Genomic DNA, 21,993 nt, shown 5'->3' on the forward strand with positions numbered 1-21,993 from the left:
AATGCCTTTATAGATAACAGAGAATATTACCGCTAAAAACGTTTAAAAATTAATCTAAATGATTTTTTTTAATATTAAAAAATAGAAAGCGCTTCGTATTTTAATAGTAGCCCCAAACATTTTTTTACGTTGTTACTAAGCTCGCAGTCTACCAGTTTCCTGTGGCACTCACTCCTGCTAAGCCGCCCTTTTTTTTTTTTTTTTTTTTTTTTTTTCCTCTTTAGCTTTATTAATAAGCATCGTTTTCTTCGCACTTATGCCATATACAGTTCAACAACAAAATCACAAAATTTTTAAAAACCGCAAATCAGCATACGTTAAAAAAACCCGATGACTAGTGTGTACATACACGTTTCGAGGGCATTTGCGCTAACGCCCCTTTGGGCAGAAAATATAGAAAAACAGCATATCTTTAGAATTTCCGATAGGCAGTCTCGTGCGCTGGAGATAAAAATGTTTTATTACGCATAGTGTGTTGCCTCTGCTCGCTTTGAAATTGTTGAGTTTGTTAATAAAAAATTCATTAAGTTTAAAAATATATAGATAAATAGTAGCTTAAAAAATATACAGTTAGTTATAGTTTAAAAAATATACAAATTCGAAATTCAAAGATTCGGGCTCCCGGGTGTCCATATTCGGGTGGAGGACTACGTTACTCAAAATAATCTATGTTCCAATTTTAAACTATGTTGAAACTATGTGATTTAAAGGCAATAAACAAGTTTCTTATAAAATAAATCCTTATTCTTTTTCAATAGCACATAATTTAAAATACATTTAATTTATCATATATCTAACAGATTCTAGACAAAGAATCTTTATTTAATTATTTATTTATTTTTCTGCATTAAAATTAAATATTCTTAAGTGCGCTTAAGTTATTTCTGTTCAACTAAAACTAACACACTACATTTTAAATGAAATAAAGATAATAAAGTTTTTTTAAAAAATTTGCTATCTGCTTTTCTTATTCAAATTGTGAGCTAACAGCCAAAACTATTTTAAGCTGAATTCTTACCAGTTTACGAATGTTCGTACCAGTGTTCTACCAGTTTACGAATGAATCCCCAGAAAAGCTAAATGCAGGACAAAAAAACGAATATTTATTCGTAAAATGAGCTGTAAACAGTAACGCCAAGCGATAGGAAACAAAATTTTCCATACTTTTCAACTCTACATAAATACTATGTGGACGCTTCTGTTTTTATTTAAAGTAGAATATAAATAAATAAATGTGAAAGCTTTCAGATGTTATATTACGCCCTAAGGGGCGAATTTTTAGCGTTTTATGCGTTACTTTTGTTTACTCAATATAATGTTCTTCGCACTTAAACCATACAATTAAATTCAACAGCAGTATCGCAAAATAATTTAAAAAGAGCATATCTTTATAATTTCCAATACAGAGTCTCGCCGCTGGAGATAAATATGTATTTTTTCTCGTACAGTGTTGCGACTACTCGCTTTTAAATCGTTGAGTTAGTTAATCAAAAATTCGTTAAAATTTTTAAAAAATGGGAAACAGACAATACAACAAATTCCAAATTCTGGCTTCCAGATGCCCATATTCGAGTGGAGGACTGCGTTATTCAAAATTTGATGTCTCTAGGTACCGTTGTTTTTTCACAGTGCGAGAAACATGCACACATTCATGTAGAATCTTCATTATTTAGTTTCGTTAAATATAATGCAGAATTCTAATATTTGGTGGCAACAATCTGAAAAGTGAAACGCCGTTTACAGTGAACCAACGCAAAATGCCAAAACAAAATTAATAGCCTTTCTGAGCTAACGCACTTTGGGCTAAAAACTTTTAATTGTTCAAGAAGGCTTTCCTCTTCCTTCTTTACCGCTTACAACGTATTATTCGTAAATAAATAAACTAAAATTTGTTTTGCAAAGATGCAAAATTCTCATCAAAGGGTTAAAAAAATTTCACCTTTTTTATTTACAACATCCAAAACAAAACTTTTTACAATTCATTCCTTAGCTGTAAGTATGATGGCAACATTCATGTAATGATTTCACACGTCATCACACAGAAAAAGAAAAACTGTTGCGGCACATCAAAACGTAAAATTAATGCCTACCTAAAAATAACTCGGCAAAACTTAAAACTGGACGGACTGAAGAAGAAAGAAAAAGATAAAAAGAATAGAAATTTATAAATAGATACACATCTAGGAAAAATTTTCGAAAAAGAAAACAGCAGTCGATATAGATAAAAAGAAACAAACTTTGTAAATGTTAAAAATAGATACTACTGAAATTCAATAAAACGTTAACACTGAAGCGTCGAAAGGCGTAGAAAAATGAAAAAAATAACATAATAGAAAGGAACGGAAACCATCGCGAAGTCGTCAAAGAACTCGTTCGCAGTTACCAGGTGAAAATGGTGACCTCTCTCAAACGTTGATTCATACCTGTGTAATTAAACATAGGGGCTTTCCACGAATTTAAAAATGTTTAGCCAGAGTGCAATTTCCGAAATTTCAAATTACCGTTCATCACCTCGAACAAGAATTCATCGAATTCATCTTTTTTAGTAATTATCAATATTTTCTATTACTTTTTTTAATTTTTTTTTCTCTTTTTAACTTCCCCCCCCCCAATATTTTCTATACTTTTTTTTTTTATTTTATTTTTTCTTTTTTTCTTTCTTTTTTTTTTTTAATTTTCTTTTTTCTTTTTTACTTTTCTATACTTTTTATTAATTTTTTTTCTAAATACATTAAAGTATAATCTAAATTTAAGTAGATGCACATATATTTTTCGAGTTTTGGAAAGGAAGGAGGGATTTTAAACATTTTAAAAATATAAAAGAATTTAAAAATATGAAAAATCATATATAAGCATTTTGTTTGCGTTAATAAATGAAAATGATAGCAAGATGTCCCTCCACTCATCAGATTAAATCTTTGCAGCTGACTCATATTAAAACTAAAATAAACAAGTAAATAAATTCAATTTTAAAAGACCGATGTCTAATTCTTTATTTCCTTTGAAACGTAAAATGGTATAAATAGAAAAATATCAAATGTTAAAAAAGTACACGGCTGGCTGTTTCAATGAGTAAAAGGTACTTAAGAATATATATATAAAGAGGATGCAATCTATCTATACCAGAAGTTCTCACTAAAGGGGAAATTTTCCCCTAGAAGGAATTTCATAGTTTTAGGGGGTAGGGGTGAGGTCAGCCTTTTATTTACCTCTTAGATATTTTGTTTTAGTTTATAAGTATAAAAGACTACTTTTACTGAATTTTTTTAGTAATTATCAATATTTTCTATTACTTTTTTAAAATTTTTTTTCTCTTTTTAACTTTTTTTTCTCAATATTTTCTATACTTCTTCTTTTTTTTTTTTTTTTTTTTTTTTTTTTTTTTAAATTTTCTTTTTTTCTTTTTTACTTTTCTATACTTTTTTTTAATACTTTTCTAAATACATTAAAGTATAATCTAAATTTAAGTACATGCATATATATTTTTCGAGTTTTGGAAAGGAAGGAGGGAGTGATGGTCTAGCAATGATGAAGGGGGTGCATGAGGGGGGAAAAAGCTTGAGAACCCCTATCTATACGCTATTATAAATAGTCATTACAAATAATCATCATAACCAAAAGTTTCTCTTTTTTCTTTTGTTTAAACGCCGATAATAATTTACATAAAAAGTAGAATGAAAAATTTTGCAATTTTAGGACGATTAAACTATTTTATTTATGACACTAAATATATAAACAACAAATATTTCAAAATGTATATAAGAAGTAATATTTCAAAATGTTTCATAAGAAGTAGAATGAAAAATTTTGCAATTTTAGGACGATTAAACTATTTTATTTATGACACTAAATATATAAACAACAAATATTTCAAAATGTTTTTAAGAAGTCTAGAAAAACATTATTTTCTAAACGATTAACTTAATGTTATATGACATTCCCAATTTCGCAGTCGAACTATCAATAAAGTTTACTTATGTTGGACGCGATTTCACCAAACCCAATAGCGGCAGAGCGGCAAAGTCACTGAACACTGGTAGTTCGAGCTGAGATCGATTCCAGTCGAGCTGGCTCTTTGCATGGGTCTTTCCCCCAAGTGTAACGTGAACACAAGCCAGTTTACCTTAGAAAGACATCCAACAATGTATCTATCTCTCCCCTTGGACAGATAGCCCTAGAATGCTTTGTCATAATCAAATAAACCAAACGAACGGCTTAAATAAGAAACTATATAAATAAACTATATAAAAAACTCTATAAAATAAATAAATAAATAAATAAATAAAAGCTCTTCGAGCTGTGAAACTTGCACTTGTGAAAACTGAAAATTAAAATATAACATCTCAAAAAAGCTAAAAATATCTATATAAATATAAAAATTCCAAAATCAAAAGCAAATTATAATAAGATCACTTTCTTATTCAGATTCCAAATTAACACCTAAAATAATTTTTTAAACAATCACAACGGTCAAAATAGTTACCACTAAAAATGGCAAAATTTTCTGTTCTGCCAATAATACACCAAATTCACATAAACACAAAATTTTCTTCGATGTGTTAATAATAACAAAAATTAATTTCAAAGTACTGTTAGTTGATCACTTAATAAATTTCTGCCATCCATATTTTTCCAGTTACCAGTTAAATATGCACCTCATTTATTTGAAAGGTCATTGACCTGAACATTCTTCGAGCGATGGTGACATAAATTAAATGACCACGCCCTCATCTCATGCATAATTTATGAATGACAATAGCTGACAGCTAAGTCCACTACGGAAATGCGTTCTAGAATTTAACTGTCAATATAAATAAGTAATAAAATAATGACTGTTAAAACTTATGATAACGACTACAGAAATAGTCATAGCATTCACTAAAAAAACCTTGGCAGGCTTCTAGTCTTTTATAGTACTCAGGGAAGCGAAAACATCTCGAAAGTGACAATTAATTAGGTGCCAAATGTTATTGTATTACAAAGAAAATTCACGAATAAAAATAGTTATTTAAAAATAGTTTGCATTGTTAAAATACAGTTCAGCAAAGTATTAAAATTCCTGTTTATTAACAATAATAAAAACTGATATTTTTCATTTATCGTTTGTGGCAATAATTAATTATTCAAGTAAAAATTTTTATTGTTTACGGCAAATTTGTTTTTATTAGTGAAATAAATTTCATTTAGTTATTGCAAAATAGTTTTATTTGTTTGACTTAAAAACACTTTTTATTTGTTACTATTTCTCAAATAAATTACTAATTTAAATTAGTTAAATCAGAAAAAAATACAGTGCTGACACGTTGCTAACTAGTTCGTAATCCAGAAAGTTACGCATTTGAAAGAGATACAAAAATTTTTAGTTAATGATAACAAAATATATCTTCAGCAAAAGATTATGCAGTAATCTTTTGCGAAATTAAAATGCAAACAAAAACACTGTTGCCATTCATAAAAGGATTAAATTTTCTGACTAAAATTTATCATTTGTGCAAAGGTAAGAAGCGCACTTCAAAAGTAAAATATGCCACTACAATTTTAGAAAAACTAACTTTTAAAGTAAATACTTGAAATTTTTTTAGAACCGTCAGATTTAGTTGATTACGGCAAAGCATATTAAGGCTATCTGACTAAGGGGAGGGATGCCTTCGTGGAGGTCTTTTTAAGGGAAACTGGTTCGTATAGTAGCTGCACATTGGGAAAGCCACGAAAACGCCCATGCAGCCAGCCATCCGCCTGGAATCGAACACAGATCGGTACCACCAGTGTTCAGCGATTTTACCACTCGGCCGTTGGTAGGCTTTCAGAAACGTCAGAATCATTTTCAAAATGGCATTTCAGTAAAGAAATAAATAGTAAAAAGAAACATATAACATATGGAATATATATTAGTATAAAATATTATCATTATCACTAGCTTTTATTTTTTTAAACGAATCATAAGCACTCAAAGAAAGAAGATTAGGCAGGAATTACGTATTAGAAGTGCATAACATAAAATATCTTTCGTTAATTAATTTTCTATATATTAATAATATTTGTTGCAAAATATTATTCAAGCACACAAAGAAAGAAGATTAGGCAGGAATTACGTATTAGAAGTGCATAACATAAAATATCTTTCGTTAATTAATTTTCTATATATTAATAATATTTGTTGCAAAATATCATTCAAAAGCAAGGATTGTTTTTAAATGATTATCTTTACTACAATGATAAGTAGTGCACTTTTGAAATATGAAAGCTTAATAAAAATCTTAAGCCGCGAAGATTACAAACCGCCTCGCTTTGGGACTAGGAGAAGACAGGACGAAAAACGGGAAAAAAAAAAAAAAAAAAAAAAAGGAAAATCAAGCAATCAAATGTTAAAACTTTTATAATGTATTCTCATTATACCATATATTTCACACAGCTATTGTTTTATTTGCATTTGTAATATATTATATATCATTTGAAGATTTCTGTTCTTCGCTTGTATTATTTCCTGAAAAACATTCATTCATTCGATTAGTTTTCAAAAATCGAACTTTCTGTACGGACATAAAATTTCGGAAAAAAGAATGAATAAAGCGTCAAAAAATTCACAAACATTTTATCATTAGTTTCTGCATATTTCAATGACACATTGTTCCTCTGCTCACTATTAGGTCATCAATAAACTGTCGTCTGCGATACAATCACAAAAAACCAGGTCAAATTTTAAATCAACTCCTCGCACATATTACAAAGCCATCCAATAATAAAATATATTTAAGAACTGTTTTTTAATGCAGCTCATTGTTCAACAATACACCAACATTTCATAGCGCTTCTGTCGCAATGGAATGGTTCGAGAGAACAATAATCGAACAGAACTCTATTTCCACGCTAATTGCCTCGGATTCGAGAACGTTGACATGCGCGAGAGATAGAGAAGAAAAAAAAACCCGCCTCTGCACATTATCTGAGGAACAATGGTCAGCAAACGATGGAATATTATCAAATGGAATGAAGTTTATCAGGGTTTTTATCGAATACATCTGCTAGAACTTCTTGAAGTCAGTCCTGCAAAAAATGCATGTCAATGTAGCACCATTTTAAGATGCGTTTACTTACATTTTCTTAATTAACAGATTGCATTTATAACAATTAAAGACAAAAAATATTATCTACACATTATTGCAATTAATCTTAACCATATGTCTAAACTTCCCTTATCTTAACCATATGTCCGGATATTTAATAACACTACAGTTAGCTTTACCCCGTAAAAAAGTCGTCTGAATTTTAGCGTACGCTGTAAAAGAAGTCGTTATAAAAGCGTATGTATATGCCTTTATAACTATGTTCATGAAGTATCATAGACGTATATATATATTCAGTTTCCCAAATTTCGCTAGCAACAGAAGAAGTATGCATTACATGCAATTCAATAAAATTGTATATAAGAGGCTTAAGCTTAATAAGGTCTAGCCATGTAAGCCTTTTCGGCTTACACGACAATCAGTTACTTTTCAAATAATATTTTATTCAACATAAAGCTAATGTAGTACATCTTTAATAGAATACTATTTGCACAATAAAGTTTAATTATGCAAATAATATTCTATTAATAATATCCTTTCCGTGCATAATTAAGTTTGACTGTCAGTTTATTCATGTTAATTTTGTTTTCTCTTTTTCAGAAATAATATTTATGATTTTAATCGATACTTTTAAAATTTTTTTCGAGTTCTCACAACAGAAGTCCATAAAAATTCTCCATTAATCAAGCTTATAAAAATAATAAATAATAAAAAAAGCAGTTAATGAAATAAAAATTACTCCGTGTTACAAAGTAAGATTTTTAAAACTCAATTTTTCACAAAAATAAAATGCTTAGTGCAAAGCAAGTAAAATAATAATAATAAAAAAAATTATTTCCGGTCTATTTGAAGATCCTATACTCTTCCCAAAAGCATGTGTGTGTGTGTGTGATCATGGCAAAGCCTCGAGGGCTATCTGCCTAAGGGGAGGGATGCCTTCGTGGAGGACTTTCTAAGGGAAACTGGCTCGTATACAAATCCCCAAAAGCATGTGAATTTGGAAATTATTTGAGGATATTGAAAAACAGGTATGCTTGAAGCCCATTGCTGATTAACAAAAAGGGGACACTGAGAATTAAATTTTTAATAAAATTTTAATGCTTACTCGTAAATAACATCGCACTTATTTATTTTTTAAGAATTAATATCTGTTCATTAGCAAAAGGTGTACAAGTATAAACTTATACATTTTTTTAAACAGCAGAGACGGGATGTTATCTCTCTTTTCGATAAAACCGCGACAATACAAAAGCGTTATAGCAAATCGACGATCTCTGATTTATTTTTGATATTCTAAAAGTATTTTTCTGAATACAGCGTTAAGTTTTTGAATTTACACTCAAAAAGTTAATTTTATATGGACTTCTTAAGAACATTTTGCAGCAACTGTCATTTTATATCATAAATAAAATACGTTTATAATATTTTACAGCAGCTTAACTGCAGAATTTCTAAACCCTTTTCCTGTACATAGTGCGGTCTACGTTAAAAATTAAAACTAATGACTGTTATAAATTTTTTTTAAAAAGCTAAAAACCGCGAGTGCCTTTTGAAATAATTCATCTCGATGTGCAATGTAATATCGAGTACTGTGCGTTTAAGAAAATTAAGCATAAATTGCATGATTTTCAAACTTAAAAATTGTTTATGTAATTTTTGAGGGAATTTTTTTAATTATTTACTTTAACGTGCATAAAAGTACAAAATAGTAGAATTTAATATTAGTAAATTCCGCGAAGCAGTCTAAAAAAAAACTGTTCCATAGTCGTCTCATACAATGCAAATGATTTTAAAGTTTTCTAGAAATTTGAAAGAAAACCATGCGCAACATTAACTTCTTCAACTCAATTTCCGTACAACCCCCTAACGGTACTGAGTTGGTTGAAAGAGGCGCCAAGCCGGCACCGTAGAATGCTTCTTCTTCTCTTCCTGGTCACCCACACTCCCTTCCCCTCACCAACATCACCACTTCTCGCAGAACTCCTCTGCATCTCCATCCATTGTGAATTTGGAATCACCCTGCTCTTTATCACGCTCATTTTTCTCGATGATCTCGTCTGTCGAGCGCTTCTGTGGGTAACCCCCCCTTGTCTTCGCCTCCCCCACGCAAGTATTCACAACTTTTCTTCGTGGCTTCTCCTTCCTCCCTCCCCCAAGGCCGCAATTAATTGTCAATAGTGTTTAAATCGGGGGAGGTTCAAAAGAAAGCTAAAATATTGCGAAATGCTACGTGAATGTTCCATTTAACCTTTTTAGTTTTCCATTACTGCTTCTTCAGAATCTTTCATTGTTCGTAACGCCGTTGAAACAGAAAATGTTGTACGTTTTCTTATATGCAGAAGAAACTCCTCATTCGAAGTAATATGGGCGTCACCATGCCGGATAACTATTTTTGTTTTTACAGCTATCGTAACTACTTTTGGCACTTAAAAACAGAATTAAACGCTCGCAGTATCGTTACGTAAATGTATTACGGTACATTTGCAGAGTTATTAGGTATTTCGCGATAAGGAATCTTGGAAAATCACCATTGTCCTGACTAGAAATTCAAAATGAGATCTTCCATTCTTTTTTTAGATCAGCTGATCACTATATCACAAAGCCAAAAAGGATGAATGCTCTTAATTCTTTACTTACGTACTCCGCTAAATATTTCAATAACCATACAGTCAACTCCTGCAGTAAAACTGTGGACAACATGGACGGTTAATTGAAAATCACGATTAATCCGAAGGCAGTTAAAAAGGGCACAGGAAAGAGGAATAATCCGTATTTACAATTAGCAGAAAATTACTACGAATAAATTACCTCAACTTTCAAGCACATTAGCAGTTTGATGTGAAGAATAAAACCACTGGGCTAAGTAAATTAAATTGGATTGGATTGGATTATTCAATTAAGGCAAAGCACACGAAGGCTATCTGCCTGAAGGGAAGGATGCCTTCGTGGAGGACTTTCTAAGAGAACTGGCTCGTATACACGTTACACATGGGGAAAACCACGAAAACGCCCATGCAGCCAGCCCGTTCTCATAATTCGAACTTCGGACCGAACTACCAGTGTTTAGCGTCTTTACCGCTCGGCCGCTGGTGGGCGTAAATTAAATTAGTACTCCAAACAAAGATGATTACGATAAGGATATTTACACATTTGTAATATTTAAAATAATTAGACATGTCTTGAGTTTTATATATAAATTCTGTTTCAGTCTTACATATCATCCACATTATCCTGATTAAAAAAAGAAAGCTAATTTTCATTAAAAAATGGAATAAATGAATTTTATTCATTTAATACATTTTGCACAAAATAAGGGCTAATATTTCCTTGTTAAACATTTATTTGTATTTAAGTCACATGAAGGAAATAATGTAGGTTATTATTAACAAAGTACATATTCTATTTATATTTCTCCCCCAAATGTTACTTTTAAATTGTTACACCATTGTCACATGATTGAAGTTGAAAACCGTACGAAGAAATTTAATAGTTTAATAAAACTGCATGAAGAAAATTAAAAATGCAATCCAAATTCATAAAATAATGCAATCATGATTTAAATGGAATCCAAATAATAAAATCCAAATAATCCATAATTCAATAATCTATAAAGGCATCTAAAATTAATAAAGAAAAAAGAGTAACCTTAAAAAGTTTAATAAATTAAAAAATTATTTAAAAAAAGCTACACAATTATTTCGCTCTTCTTAAATTAAAAAAAAAAAAAAAAAAAAAAAATGACGTATATAAAATATGCTGCCAACTTACGAATGCTGTTAAAATTAAAAGCCATTCAAAATGAATTTCTATTTTAAAAGCTGCGCTTATTTCTACATATTTTTCTTGAATGTAAAATGTTGTAAACAGAAAAATGTGAGAATATTTAAATGTATGAGCAAAGTTTTTGAGCAAAGTTTAAAACACAAATATATATATATATATATAAAGTGTTTCGTAATCTATATATTAGTACAAAATTACATTATAATCACTGTTTTTTATTTTGACTATTAGTACAAAATTACATTATAATCACTGTATTTTATTTTGACTGCAGACGATAGCGTGCCCAAGAAGAAATACATAATTTTCATTAAAAACAAGTTGTAAGAAACGTATTTTTAATGGCATTCATATAATAGAATAACATTTATTACGGCTTTTAAATGATTAATGTTGTAATAAGCAACGCACTTACATAATAAAAACATAAATGAAAGAAATATACATCGGTATTTGGGAACAATGTCAATTTATCGCAAATTTGCGATTTTAAGCTTACTTTCAATACGTGTAGAGAACAGATAATTGCAATAATCATGAAAATTCAAGAATTTAATCGAAACTGCATTATCTTACCATTCAGAACTGTTGGTTTTACTACCCTCGTACGCATGCGCTCAAGGGGAACAGCTGTACGGTAGTCAGATTTTCAAATATATAATCTCTATTCAATGCGGCCATTAATTTCTGCTCGAAATCGCCGAATTACGGAACATTAGTTTCACTAGATGAAAGCGGCATTTCATTTATTATACAGAAAATGGCTGGCCAATGGCATTCTATTCTCAATTTCATCAGAAATGTTAATCAGTACTAAAACTGTAAGCGACGCGTCGATGCAAATTATAATAAATAATGAAGGATTAATAATGCTGAAAATATATTAAAATCGTGTACAGTTAAAAATCGACATGTTTTTTACTTACCATTTTCAGCCCATGAGACATAATTTTTTATTAAAAAATTGTTTTAAGTAAGTAATAATAAACTTGTAAAAATTAAAAATGTAGCTTTACTTAATTTTGAATAATACTCCAAACTGACGTAATTTATAGAACATCTTATTAGTGTGATCTTTCTAACTTATAATTTTTGCCAATATTCGGACCCTTATTGTTAATTAACAGAAAATGTTTGTAACACCATATATTAAGTTGTAGCACCATATATTAAAAAATGCAAGTAAATGTGAAAACCCGTGTATAGCTTGAATTTAAAATTACTCTACAAATTCTGCTCAAAAGTTCGAAAGCCTCTTAGATGCTTACTACCAGAAGAACTTAAAGTGATTGTAAAATTCTCAGCTACTCGGAAAATAAGCTAGAAAAGATCGGACTGCTGAAAAAAATATTGAATCAACAATGCTATGGCTGCAACTGAAGATGATATTACCTATGGGGAGAATGACGACGATTTTATTCGTGAAATAGTGAGTGATGCCATTCACCTGGACTTCCCTCTATCTGAAAAAGACCTAAGAGAACTGCTAGAAAATTCTAAATCGGGTACTGATATTAAGAAGTTTGATAAATATGTATTAGGATTAAATAAAATGTTTTTAATTGATTGAAATTATTTCAAACATGCATTTTTGTGATAAAATTACTTGTAAATAATTCTGAAAAACCCCACCTAATAATTTTTATAGCGACACATTTTCTAAAAGTTGTCGATGTTATACGAAAATATGAAAAAATTGTTCGACGGCTGCTGACAGCGATGTTTTTTAGTTAATATATTATAATTAACGCAAATTAAAACCATAAACACGCGTGTCTACGCTTTTTATTAAGCGATAAAAAGCACAACACATTTAGAAAAAGAAAGAAACTACAAGTAAAAAACAAAACAATTTATGAATTCAAAACAAACTTAAAATGCAGATGCGTAAAAAATCGACCATCTGCTCTGTTTCTGTACCGTGAAACGTCACCGATGAACGGATGCTACGACTCGGATGTTACTGGGTCAGAAGGGGAAAGATGGGGGGGGGAGTGTTAACGGAGGGGGTTAAAAAAAAACTTCTTGCTACAGTAAGGTGTTTGACCTTAAAATACCGCTCGCTCTCTCGCCGTCTTCTTTTCAATGCCAGGGAATAACAACAGAAGAGGGGTTTTAACAAGGTCTGTCTCATTTTGAAATTTATACATGCCTCCTTTAGGATGGAGGGTTTTAACCCCATCTTTTGAAACCCGGAAAAGAGCCGAATTCGTTGTAGCAAAAGAAAACGCTAAAATATATAGTAACCGAATATCTTATTACAAGGGGGGGGGGGAAATGAATTTTGATTTTTTTTTTTTTTTTTTTTGTTTAAAAATGCTCCTTAAATTCTAGATGATTAAATACGGCACAGAAACTATTCAAGTATCGGATAAAAATATTGTAAATAAAAATCAACAGTAAAATAATATAAAAGTTCAGAAGAAAAAAAAGTTGGGTAATAAAAATTACAATACGAAACAATATTATATATGCATATAAACCCAAATCACAAACTGTTCATTTGGTATCTATATTTATTTACTTAATACGCATGTAAACAAGTATGTATGCATACAAATTAAAAAATTCTTTGCTAAAAATATCTCCCAAATTTTCAGCTGTCGTTCGATTTTTGCATTTTCCCGTTAAATAATTTAATTAATAATGGATTTTTAACTATATATATATATATATTATATTTAACTATATTATATGTAGACAGAGAAAAAACTCTGATACTTGGAGAATCATGCTTTGTCGTTAGTTTCGTTATTTACATTTAGTTTATCGTAACACCCACATAACAACCAAAACCACAACTTATCCAGAAACCTACAACAAAAAACTACAGTACTTTTTTTAGCCACAGAAGTTAAGTCGCATTGTAAATGAAACAACTTTAAGCCTAAGATCCCTAATTTATCCTATATTCTTCGATGTATGTATCTGAAGGCTGGGTCAAAGCTATTGTTACCTTTACATGCCACAATACAGTTCTGTCTACTGTTAAAACTGGTATCAAGAGTTACTTAATATCAGCAACTGCCAGACAAGGCTCTTCGGATCCACATACTCATTATCTTCTACGGCAGATAGATAATGATTCACATCAGTCATTCTCGCGTGTAAGCTCTAGCGTTATGTTTCCGAGAGACCTCAGGAGGACGCTCCTTAGTTCTCGAATTTACCTTCCACATGCTCTCTTTTTCATTGAGATACTTCTCATTATTATTGTTATTATTCTCTAAATACCAGACGACCTTCTACACGACCTCTTCGACGACCAGTCGACGATGCACCAGCGCGACACTAACTCCGACGTCATCAGATACGAATGACGATACGAAATTGTTGCTTATACCACAGCCAGACTTGTTAACGAGACTTTGCAAATGAAGAAAAGGGATTTTGATCTGTGAAGAAAATATAGACCTGCCTCGTTATAACGTAGGGAACGGAACAAACAAATTACGTCCTATTATAAGGTTACCGGCGTCAAAGCAGAGAAGTCAAAGCATACAATCTAGTATCCAAGAGAAGAATTTACCACTAACAGGTTTTTTCTTAACAATTTTAATAACTCTGAACGAATAAGTAAAATTCGCGTAATAATAATTCCCATTCAGCTTAAAATTCATGTTTGTAATAATTCTATGAACGACTGAATAGATATAATTAAAAAAAATGCAAATAGATAACTCAAATTATTTTACTTCCTAAATAAAATTTTTTTTTAAAATATTGCTTACTTGCGAAACAAATTTCTGTTGCTGTTAAAACAATTAAAATTCACTACAAAAAAATTCCAATTTTAAAAGCTCCGGAGCTTATTTCTGCGGTTCTTGTTTGCATAGGTATGCGTAAGAAAAAATATTAAACTATAGAAACGGTATATTAGCAATTGGAGAAGAGAGAAGAGAAAATAAATAATGAATAAAAAAACGTAAAGCCGGCTTCCAATTTATTTTTTACAGCAAAACATCGTCTTACCTTTTTATTTTTAATGCAGGCGATAACATTATGCTGAAGGCACAGTTACGAATGTTATAATCGATTTATTATAGGAGGCTGAAACCATTTATGACGTTCATGATATAAAATAATAATACTCGTCGTCACAAAATGCTGTCGAGAAGACCACATTGAAATGATTTTCTGAGCGATTAACAAACTATTAAAAGAAATTTACTTTTATAGTATCTAACTTAAATGAAAGGTATGGAAACAACATCATTTTATTGAATAACACACGGAAAAGGATTCTTCTATTAGTTAATAATAAAAATAAATAAAATAAATGCAATAATAATTTCCATTCATAGAATTCAGCTTGAAATTAGTAATTATTTTGTGAATGACTAACGCGCAAATACTATTCATACGCCATTAAAAATATGCATAAAACTACAATGTAGACAACAAAATAAAAGTTTTGAGCTATTAACTTAAATTTTCAACATATTTTCTGTTTAACAAAAACTATACATATAAAATAATTCCTCTCTTCTTTTAGTAATTTTTCCAGAATTCTAAAGAATATGCTGCTGTTAATTTAACACATGCATTAGTATTCTTGCAAAAACTCTTGATTTAAACACACATGAGAAATTAAAAAACAAAATTTTATTTGATGAGAACGAAATGCATAGCACTTTATAGCTACTTTAATCGCGGACAGCTTTCCAGAAAAGTTCGGTAAAGAAAAAAAACTCTTGTAGAAAAAAAAACTAAACAATGTACCTATGATTATAAATATTTATTTGAAAAAAAATAATGTTATAAATCATAAGCGAGTTTGTTAAAGGGCAAGAAAGCTATCTATCGTCTAATGTTTTTTGAAAACTTGAAAAAAGAGGAAAAGTATTAATTCTCAACAACATATAAAACTGCGAAGTGAATACATATTTATGCATTCAAATATTTCTTGTATATGAAGTGAATACTACAAGCGAACGTTGGCACTAATTACGGAAGTGTACGATACAAAACATGCAAATATAAACATTGTTCTAATCAGCAAGAATGAAGCTGCCTCAACGTAAGTGGGAATAGAATCCAAAACCAGCTGTGACTGCGGGAGAAAGAGATAACCGTTGAAACTTTGACCTGACAGAGATGATGCTCCGTGATAAGACGATAGTAAATTCCACGGTTATGAAATAGAATGGCCTTTTGCTTCCGGCATTTAAAAAATTATGAACTTTTTGCACGGTCTAAAAGAATGGCAACGGCCATTTTATTTACAAAATTTATGAACACCTTTAAGCTAATGCCTGCCACCGTCAAAGATTATTTTATTTACAAAAATTAAATTAATACATATTTAAATTGAGGATTTTAAGCATTTTGGCCAATTTTTCAAAATTATGAGATATTAGAATAAACTATTCATTGATATTTCAGTTTCTACTAAACAGTAATTACTTCTAAAAAATTAAAGGGATAAATTTTAAGCATAGACTAAATACCATCAACATTTCGTCAGAAAAAATTTTAAATAGCATTTAACTGATATTATAAAACGTTTTGGTTTGTTCTAAACTAAAAGAATTTATCATTTTAGCTACAGTTTAAATAGGTTAATGCGCCACAAATTTTGATTTTGGAATTATCACTTCCGGGTTAATTAATATCCGCTAAATAAACACGAATTATAAATGAAAATGATGTAAAGTAATTTTGTACATTATTAAAACATGTATCCGGTAATTACTAAAAAAAAAAAAAAAAAAAAAAAAAAAAAAAAAAAAAAACCAGAAGATTTTAGAATTTCAGATGGAAAATATTAAATAACAGCTAAAGATTACATAAATTACATGTTGCCATTTCTCCAGACATAAATTACAGCCAAAATATAACTGCTTTTCTATACGATTACCCTCTACATAAAGTTAAATAAGAGAATACCTTAAAAATGCCTAAATACCGAATAGTGCCATTGTAAAAATGTGTGTACTTATAAAATACATCAAAATCTAATATTTCTAAATTAAATAAAAAATTAGATGCTAACATATACTTTAGAAAGAAGTAAAAAAAGTCAGAACTCAAAACGTATTCTGACATAGCAACATATTATGAACAACCGTCACTATCTTTAACGCACTGAATTGATATCGTAAAAGGATTACAAATTTTTCAATAATCTCAAGAGAAACAGGAAAAAATCCTATAACAGCGCATTTGTAGGCAATCATTACTTCATTTTTATATTTATTTTTTAAATTGCTTTTGAAAGAATCTAGAAAATTTCACAACCAGCATGGTTCTTGTTTAAAGGTCAAGAGATTAAGACAGAAATTTTATTAAAAAGATTTTTATAGAAAGATCTGAGAAATGAATAGAGCTGTTTTATCATTTTAAAAAATAACGCGTAGTATTAAAAAGTCTGAGGAAAAATATAAAGCTTCATAAATTTTGAGGAAAATTTTGAATTCCTGTGTAGGCAGTTACCCTTCATATTTTATTTATACTGGATGCCGTGGAAAGCGGATTTTTTTTTTATTTATTTTTTTTTTGATCAAAGGTCTTTTATCGAAAAGAAAAAAAAATCCTCGTCACAGTACCTCTGGTGTTTTTCAAAGGGCAGATTTCAGGAAATGCCAAGAGAGAGTGCCTTAATCAAATCATTGAATCATTTTTTTAACTGATTCTTTTCAAAACAATGAAATAATTTGAAAGGGCTAAAGTATTGCACCGAATCAAGTTGGGCATGCTGGCTGACGATCGATTTTTTTTTTACAGATTTTTTAGTAACTATCATGAAACACATTAAATATATGAAACACTTGCATTCTTTGAAATCAACCACTCAGATCCAAAAAAATACATATTCGTTCCACATGCAACACTAAATTTGATAACGTCTAATAATTTGGTGTTGTGCTGCAGCATTCAAATGTACAAAAAATTTCTGAGGTTCGTATGTTATACAAAATTGCAAGTCATCTGAAACGTCTATTTTTTGTTATTCCCAAAGAAGAAACAAATCAAATATTATTTGTTGTTATCGCTTCCAAGGCAATTCTACACTAGTTACCACTGCGTACCTCGGACTATATCTATAAACTGGCACTGGCTGTTAAAAGGGAGAAAATAGGATATTTTCGCAGACAGACGACGGAACTTATATTTTCAGATAGCAGTAAGCAACGTTCTTCTTTACCGCAATGGCATTCCCAAGCGCGTGGAGTCGCACGTGACCACCACCCCAACCCCCGTCGATTGGAACAGTGGTGAAGTAAAAATGAATAAAAATTAGAGAGAAGTAGAGTACTGACCTTTAATGGAACCCGTGGACGTTTGGGGCTGCGCCACCTCCACTTTGCCGAAGCTGGTAGTACACCAAGACATTTGAAGCACCATCCGAATCTTGCGAAGCACTTGTCAATCCCTTAATTTTCTTCCAAATGGAAAACGTACACAGCCCGCCGCGCAAAGAACTAGCGGGCAGACGACAGACACGCTGCTACGATTGTTGCTGTTCTTTCGGTGGAAGTTGATAGTAAGCACAAGTCCAACAATCATCTAACCTGTCCATACGCCATTGCTGTTGAAGCAACAAAATATTATTAATCCACTCGCGATTCGATGCTGCAGCAGACGATGAACCACCACAACCACCACCACCACGCTGTTGTTTACCGCCGCGAATAGGTAGAGGAGGGTGGAGGAGAAGAAAACAGTTAGGCCTAGAAGAGTGTTCCCGGGATTGCTGCATGCACGCACGAGAACCGTGTTTATCCGCTTCCCACCTGTTCGCTCGTAGGTACCGTTATGTGAAGTGGAGAACTGCGTACCGCGGGGAAGTTCGAAACGCTGGCTACGGTCGCTCCTCCGCCGTTTCTGCCTTCACTTCCTCTACCGGGTTTCGAATCGCGCCAATTCCGTCGCCAAGCCTACCGCTACGGACTTGTTTGTTTACAGTCTCAGGCCACGATCTTTTCCCTTCTTTTCTTTCTTTTTCTTTTTTTATTGTTTCTTTCGTGATCTTTACTGAGTTGCGGAGAAAAGGATAGAGATACTACGTTTCTTTCCTCCCTCATGGAAGAGGGGGCTAGAGAGATTTGAACTGGAGGGCATGTCTCGAACGTTTAAATTTTATTCCGGCTTTTATATCTAAAAATACAAAAACCTAAATGAAGATATCTAAAGAGAGTTGATTAAATAAAATAGTGAAATATTAACTAAAAAAAAACGTCCAATTTGAAATTTTCTAATTATATTCTAAGATCTCTAAGAAGTACTTCACTGTTAGTTTATTAAAATTAACATACGTAATTTTATTTTAAATTTATTTTTGCATCTTTGTACGAAGTAAAGGAAGTATTGTAATCGCGAAAATTTCGGGGATCACATTTCAACGAATTATGTATTTTGACCATTCCCAAATCCATTTGAACGATTTTTTTTTCTTTTCGTGACGTCTATATGAGCAAACAGAATAAAGGATTCTTTTTTTTTTTTCCCCAAAACGCATTGTAAGAGGGATTTAAAAGGGATTTTTTTCGTGACGTCTGTACGTATCTACGTATGTCTGTATGTCTGTATGCATGTATGTACGTATGTATGTATCTCGCATAGCTCAAAAATGATTAGCCGCAGAACGTGTTGAAATTTCGTATATGCAACAGTTATAACATCTAGTTGTGCACCTTCCTTTTTATTGCAATTGGCAGTATCAGACATATACTCGGCCTAAACGTCTTTATCTGGCCCGTTATTATCTTATTTATTTATTTTCACAATTGTCGGTCGTAATCATATACTTCTAATTACAGAAGTATTTTAAATGTTCAATTACAGAAATGTTTTAAATGACGAAAATGTTCATCTTTTGTCAATGTCAAATTAAAGAAAAATTAGTTTTCGACAAATAACGAAATTTAACCTCGTATATAATAACAGTTTATATATGCTGTTTAGTCTCAAAAACGACATCCCTTTCTTGTTGTTCTAAAAAAACTCTTTAATAGGCCGTACAAGGAAGTCATGTAATGTCCACATCAGATTTTTGTTTTAAATATGAAAGTTCGAATTATTTTTTTTTTCTCTCAGATAAACACTGCATCTGCCATATCATAAAATTAAATCTTTGTTGTTGAATGAAAAAACTCCAGGTTTAAAAACTTCAGTACTTATGTCTGCATCTCTAGATTGAGGGTGAAATGATATGAAGAGAAAATTGTTAAGAAAATAAGCCGCTGCAGTAAGCCTAAACAATGAGCGAGAAAAATGCAAAATCTTATGTTATTACAAAATCCCATCATCTATCATTCGATTTTATTCTTTATATAGAAGGTAACCAACCTACCCAACGAGTACAGTTAGAAATTTTGAAGTCAACGACTTATGGAGTGTTAAAAACCTATTTTATTCCTCCCACTTAAGGTATACTCAAGCAGTTTAAGAAAACTGATAGTAAAAACTATAGACGTATTATAAAATAATATTTTTAGCCCAAAGGAGCGTTATGTCAGAAAGGCTATTAATTTCGTTTTGGCATTTTGCGTCGATTCACTTTCGCGTTGATTCACTTTTCAATATAAATTAATGTAATTTGGGAGTATTTATGTCTATTTCATGAAAAAACCGTAGAATAAGCAAACCTAGTACTGTATCGTTGTGTGTAGTAAGGTAATGTGCTTTTTATTCATGCATTAATTTGATGTCTTTATCCTTTATGTTAAATTTATTAGACACAATTACTCAAATTGAAAAAAAAAAAAAAATGATAGATGTGGGTCTAGATGTGGGTCTGTACTGTAGCCTTTTCTTTCGCCTAGTTCTAAATCCAGTCCTACAGTGCATAAGTGTAATGTAAGTACGAGCTAATTTCTGTTAGAAAATCCTCCAAGAAAGTATCTTTTTCCTTATTCAAAATATCTTGGCGTATTAAATAAATGTCTATAGTTCGCACAAGCATTTTGCATACTGGACAGTCTATGGCCCATACTGTCAGTTCGAACTAGCATTTTGCATACTGGACAGTCTATTGCACATATTGTGTATGGTTTGCACTAGCGTTTTGCATACTGGACAGTCTATGGTGCATCCTATCTATGGTTTGCACTAGCGTTTTGCATACTGGACAGTGTATGGTACATCCTGTCTATGGTTCGCACTAGCATTTTGCGTACTGGACAGTCTACGGCCCATTATGTCTAAGGTTTTGCACTAGTAGTTTGCATACTGGACGGTCTATGGTACATACTGCCTATGGTTCGCACTAGCATTTTGCTTACTGGACAGTCTATGGTACATCCTGTCTACGGTTCGCACTAGTATTTTGCATACTAAACAGTCTATTGCACATTCTGTCTATGGCTTGCGCTAGCATTTTGCGTACTGGACAGTCTACGGTACATCCTGTCTACTGTTCGCATTAACATTTTGCATACTGGACAGTCTATTGCACATACTGCCTATGGTTTGTACTAGCAATTTGCATACTGGACAGTCTATTGCACATACCTGTGTATGGTTTGCACTAGCGTTTTGCATACTGGAAAGTGTATGGTGCATCCTATCTATCGTTCGCAAAAGCATTTTGCGTACTGGACAGTGTACGGTCCATACTGTCAAGGTTTGCACTAGCATTTTGCATACTGGACGGTCTACGGTACATACTGTCTATGGTTCGTACTAGCATTTTGCATACTGCAAAACTTACTGGACAGGTTAAAAAATGTTTTTGAAAGGGAGGAGGGATAACTGATTTTCCTGTTTGTTGACAACCCTGCCGAACAAAAACCACGAGAGTGTGAGAAATGGAATAAATTTTCCTTTGGATAAAAGCAAGAGGATTTTTTAAAATTCACTTACGATACTTTAAAATTACTAAAAATAATGCTTTAAAATTCTACTTTCTCGTTGTCATATGCCTTGAATAGCTTACTAATCGTAATATTAATACGAGATAATTATAATCAGCTACTCCTTATTAACGATCGGATAGGTTAACTGAAATGAATATTTATTCGAATGAAAAAGTTCCCCTCCTCCAAACAAAGTAAGCTATGGGCACCACATGACTCCCTTGTACGGCCTATTAAATTATACAAATTTTTTGCTGCACATCAGTCAAACTTATTTCCTCAAATTATTCTAACTTACTTAACCGGTTTGCCAAGGCGAGTCGAAAATGACATCAAAAAGTGAAAAT

At 31.4% G+C, this 21,993-nt stretch overlaps 1 protein-coding gene across 1 annotated transcript in view; it reads right to left on the bottom strand.

Moving 5' to 3' along the window:
* Positions 1–18,647, bottom strand: part of LOC118194373 (putative nuclear hormone receptor HR3) — a 147,180-nt gene extending 128,533 nt beyond the window's left edge. Inside the window, exon 1 of the mRNA XM_035365523.2 lies at positions 18,110–18,647. Within this exon, the coding sequence (XP_035221414.1) occupies positions 18,110–18,194 (85 nt within the window). The 5' untranslated portion in view covers positions 18,195–18,647. The remainder of the gene's footprint in view (positions 1–18,109) is intronic.
* Positions 18,648–21,993: the final 3,346 nt, after the last annotated feature.

The sequence above is a fragment of the Stegodyphus dumicola genome, chromosome 5, assembly GCF_044657685.1.
Source record: "Stegodyphus dumicola isolate Sdum_Otavi_A_Nest chromosome 5, ASM4465768v1".
Classification (NCBI taxonomy): domain Eukaryota; kingdom Metazoa; phylum Arthropoda; class Arachnida; order Araneae; family Eresidae; genus Stegodyphus; species Stegodyphus dumicola.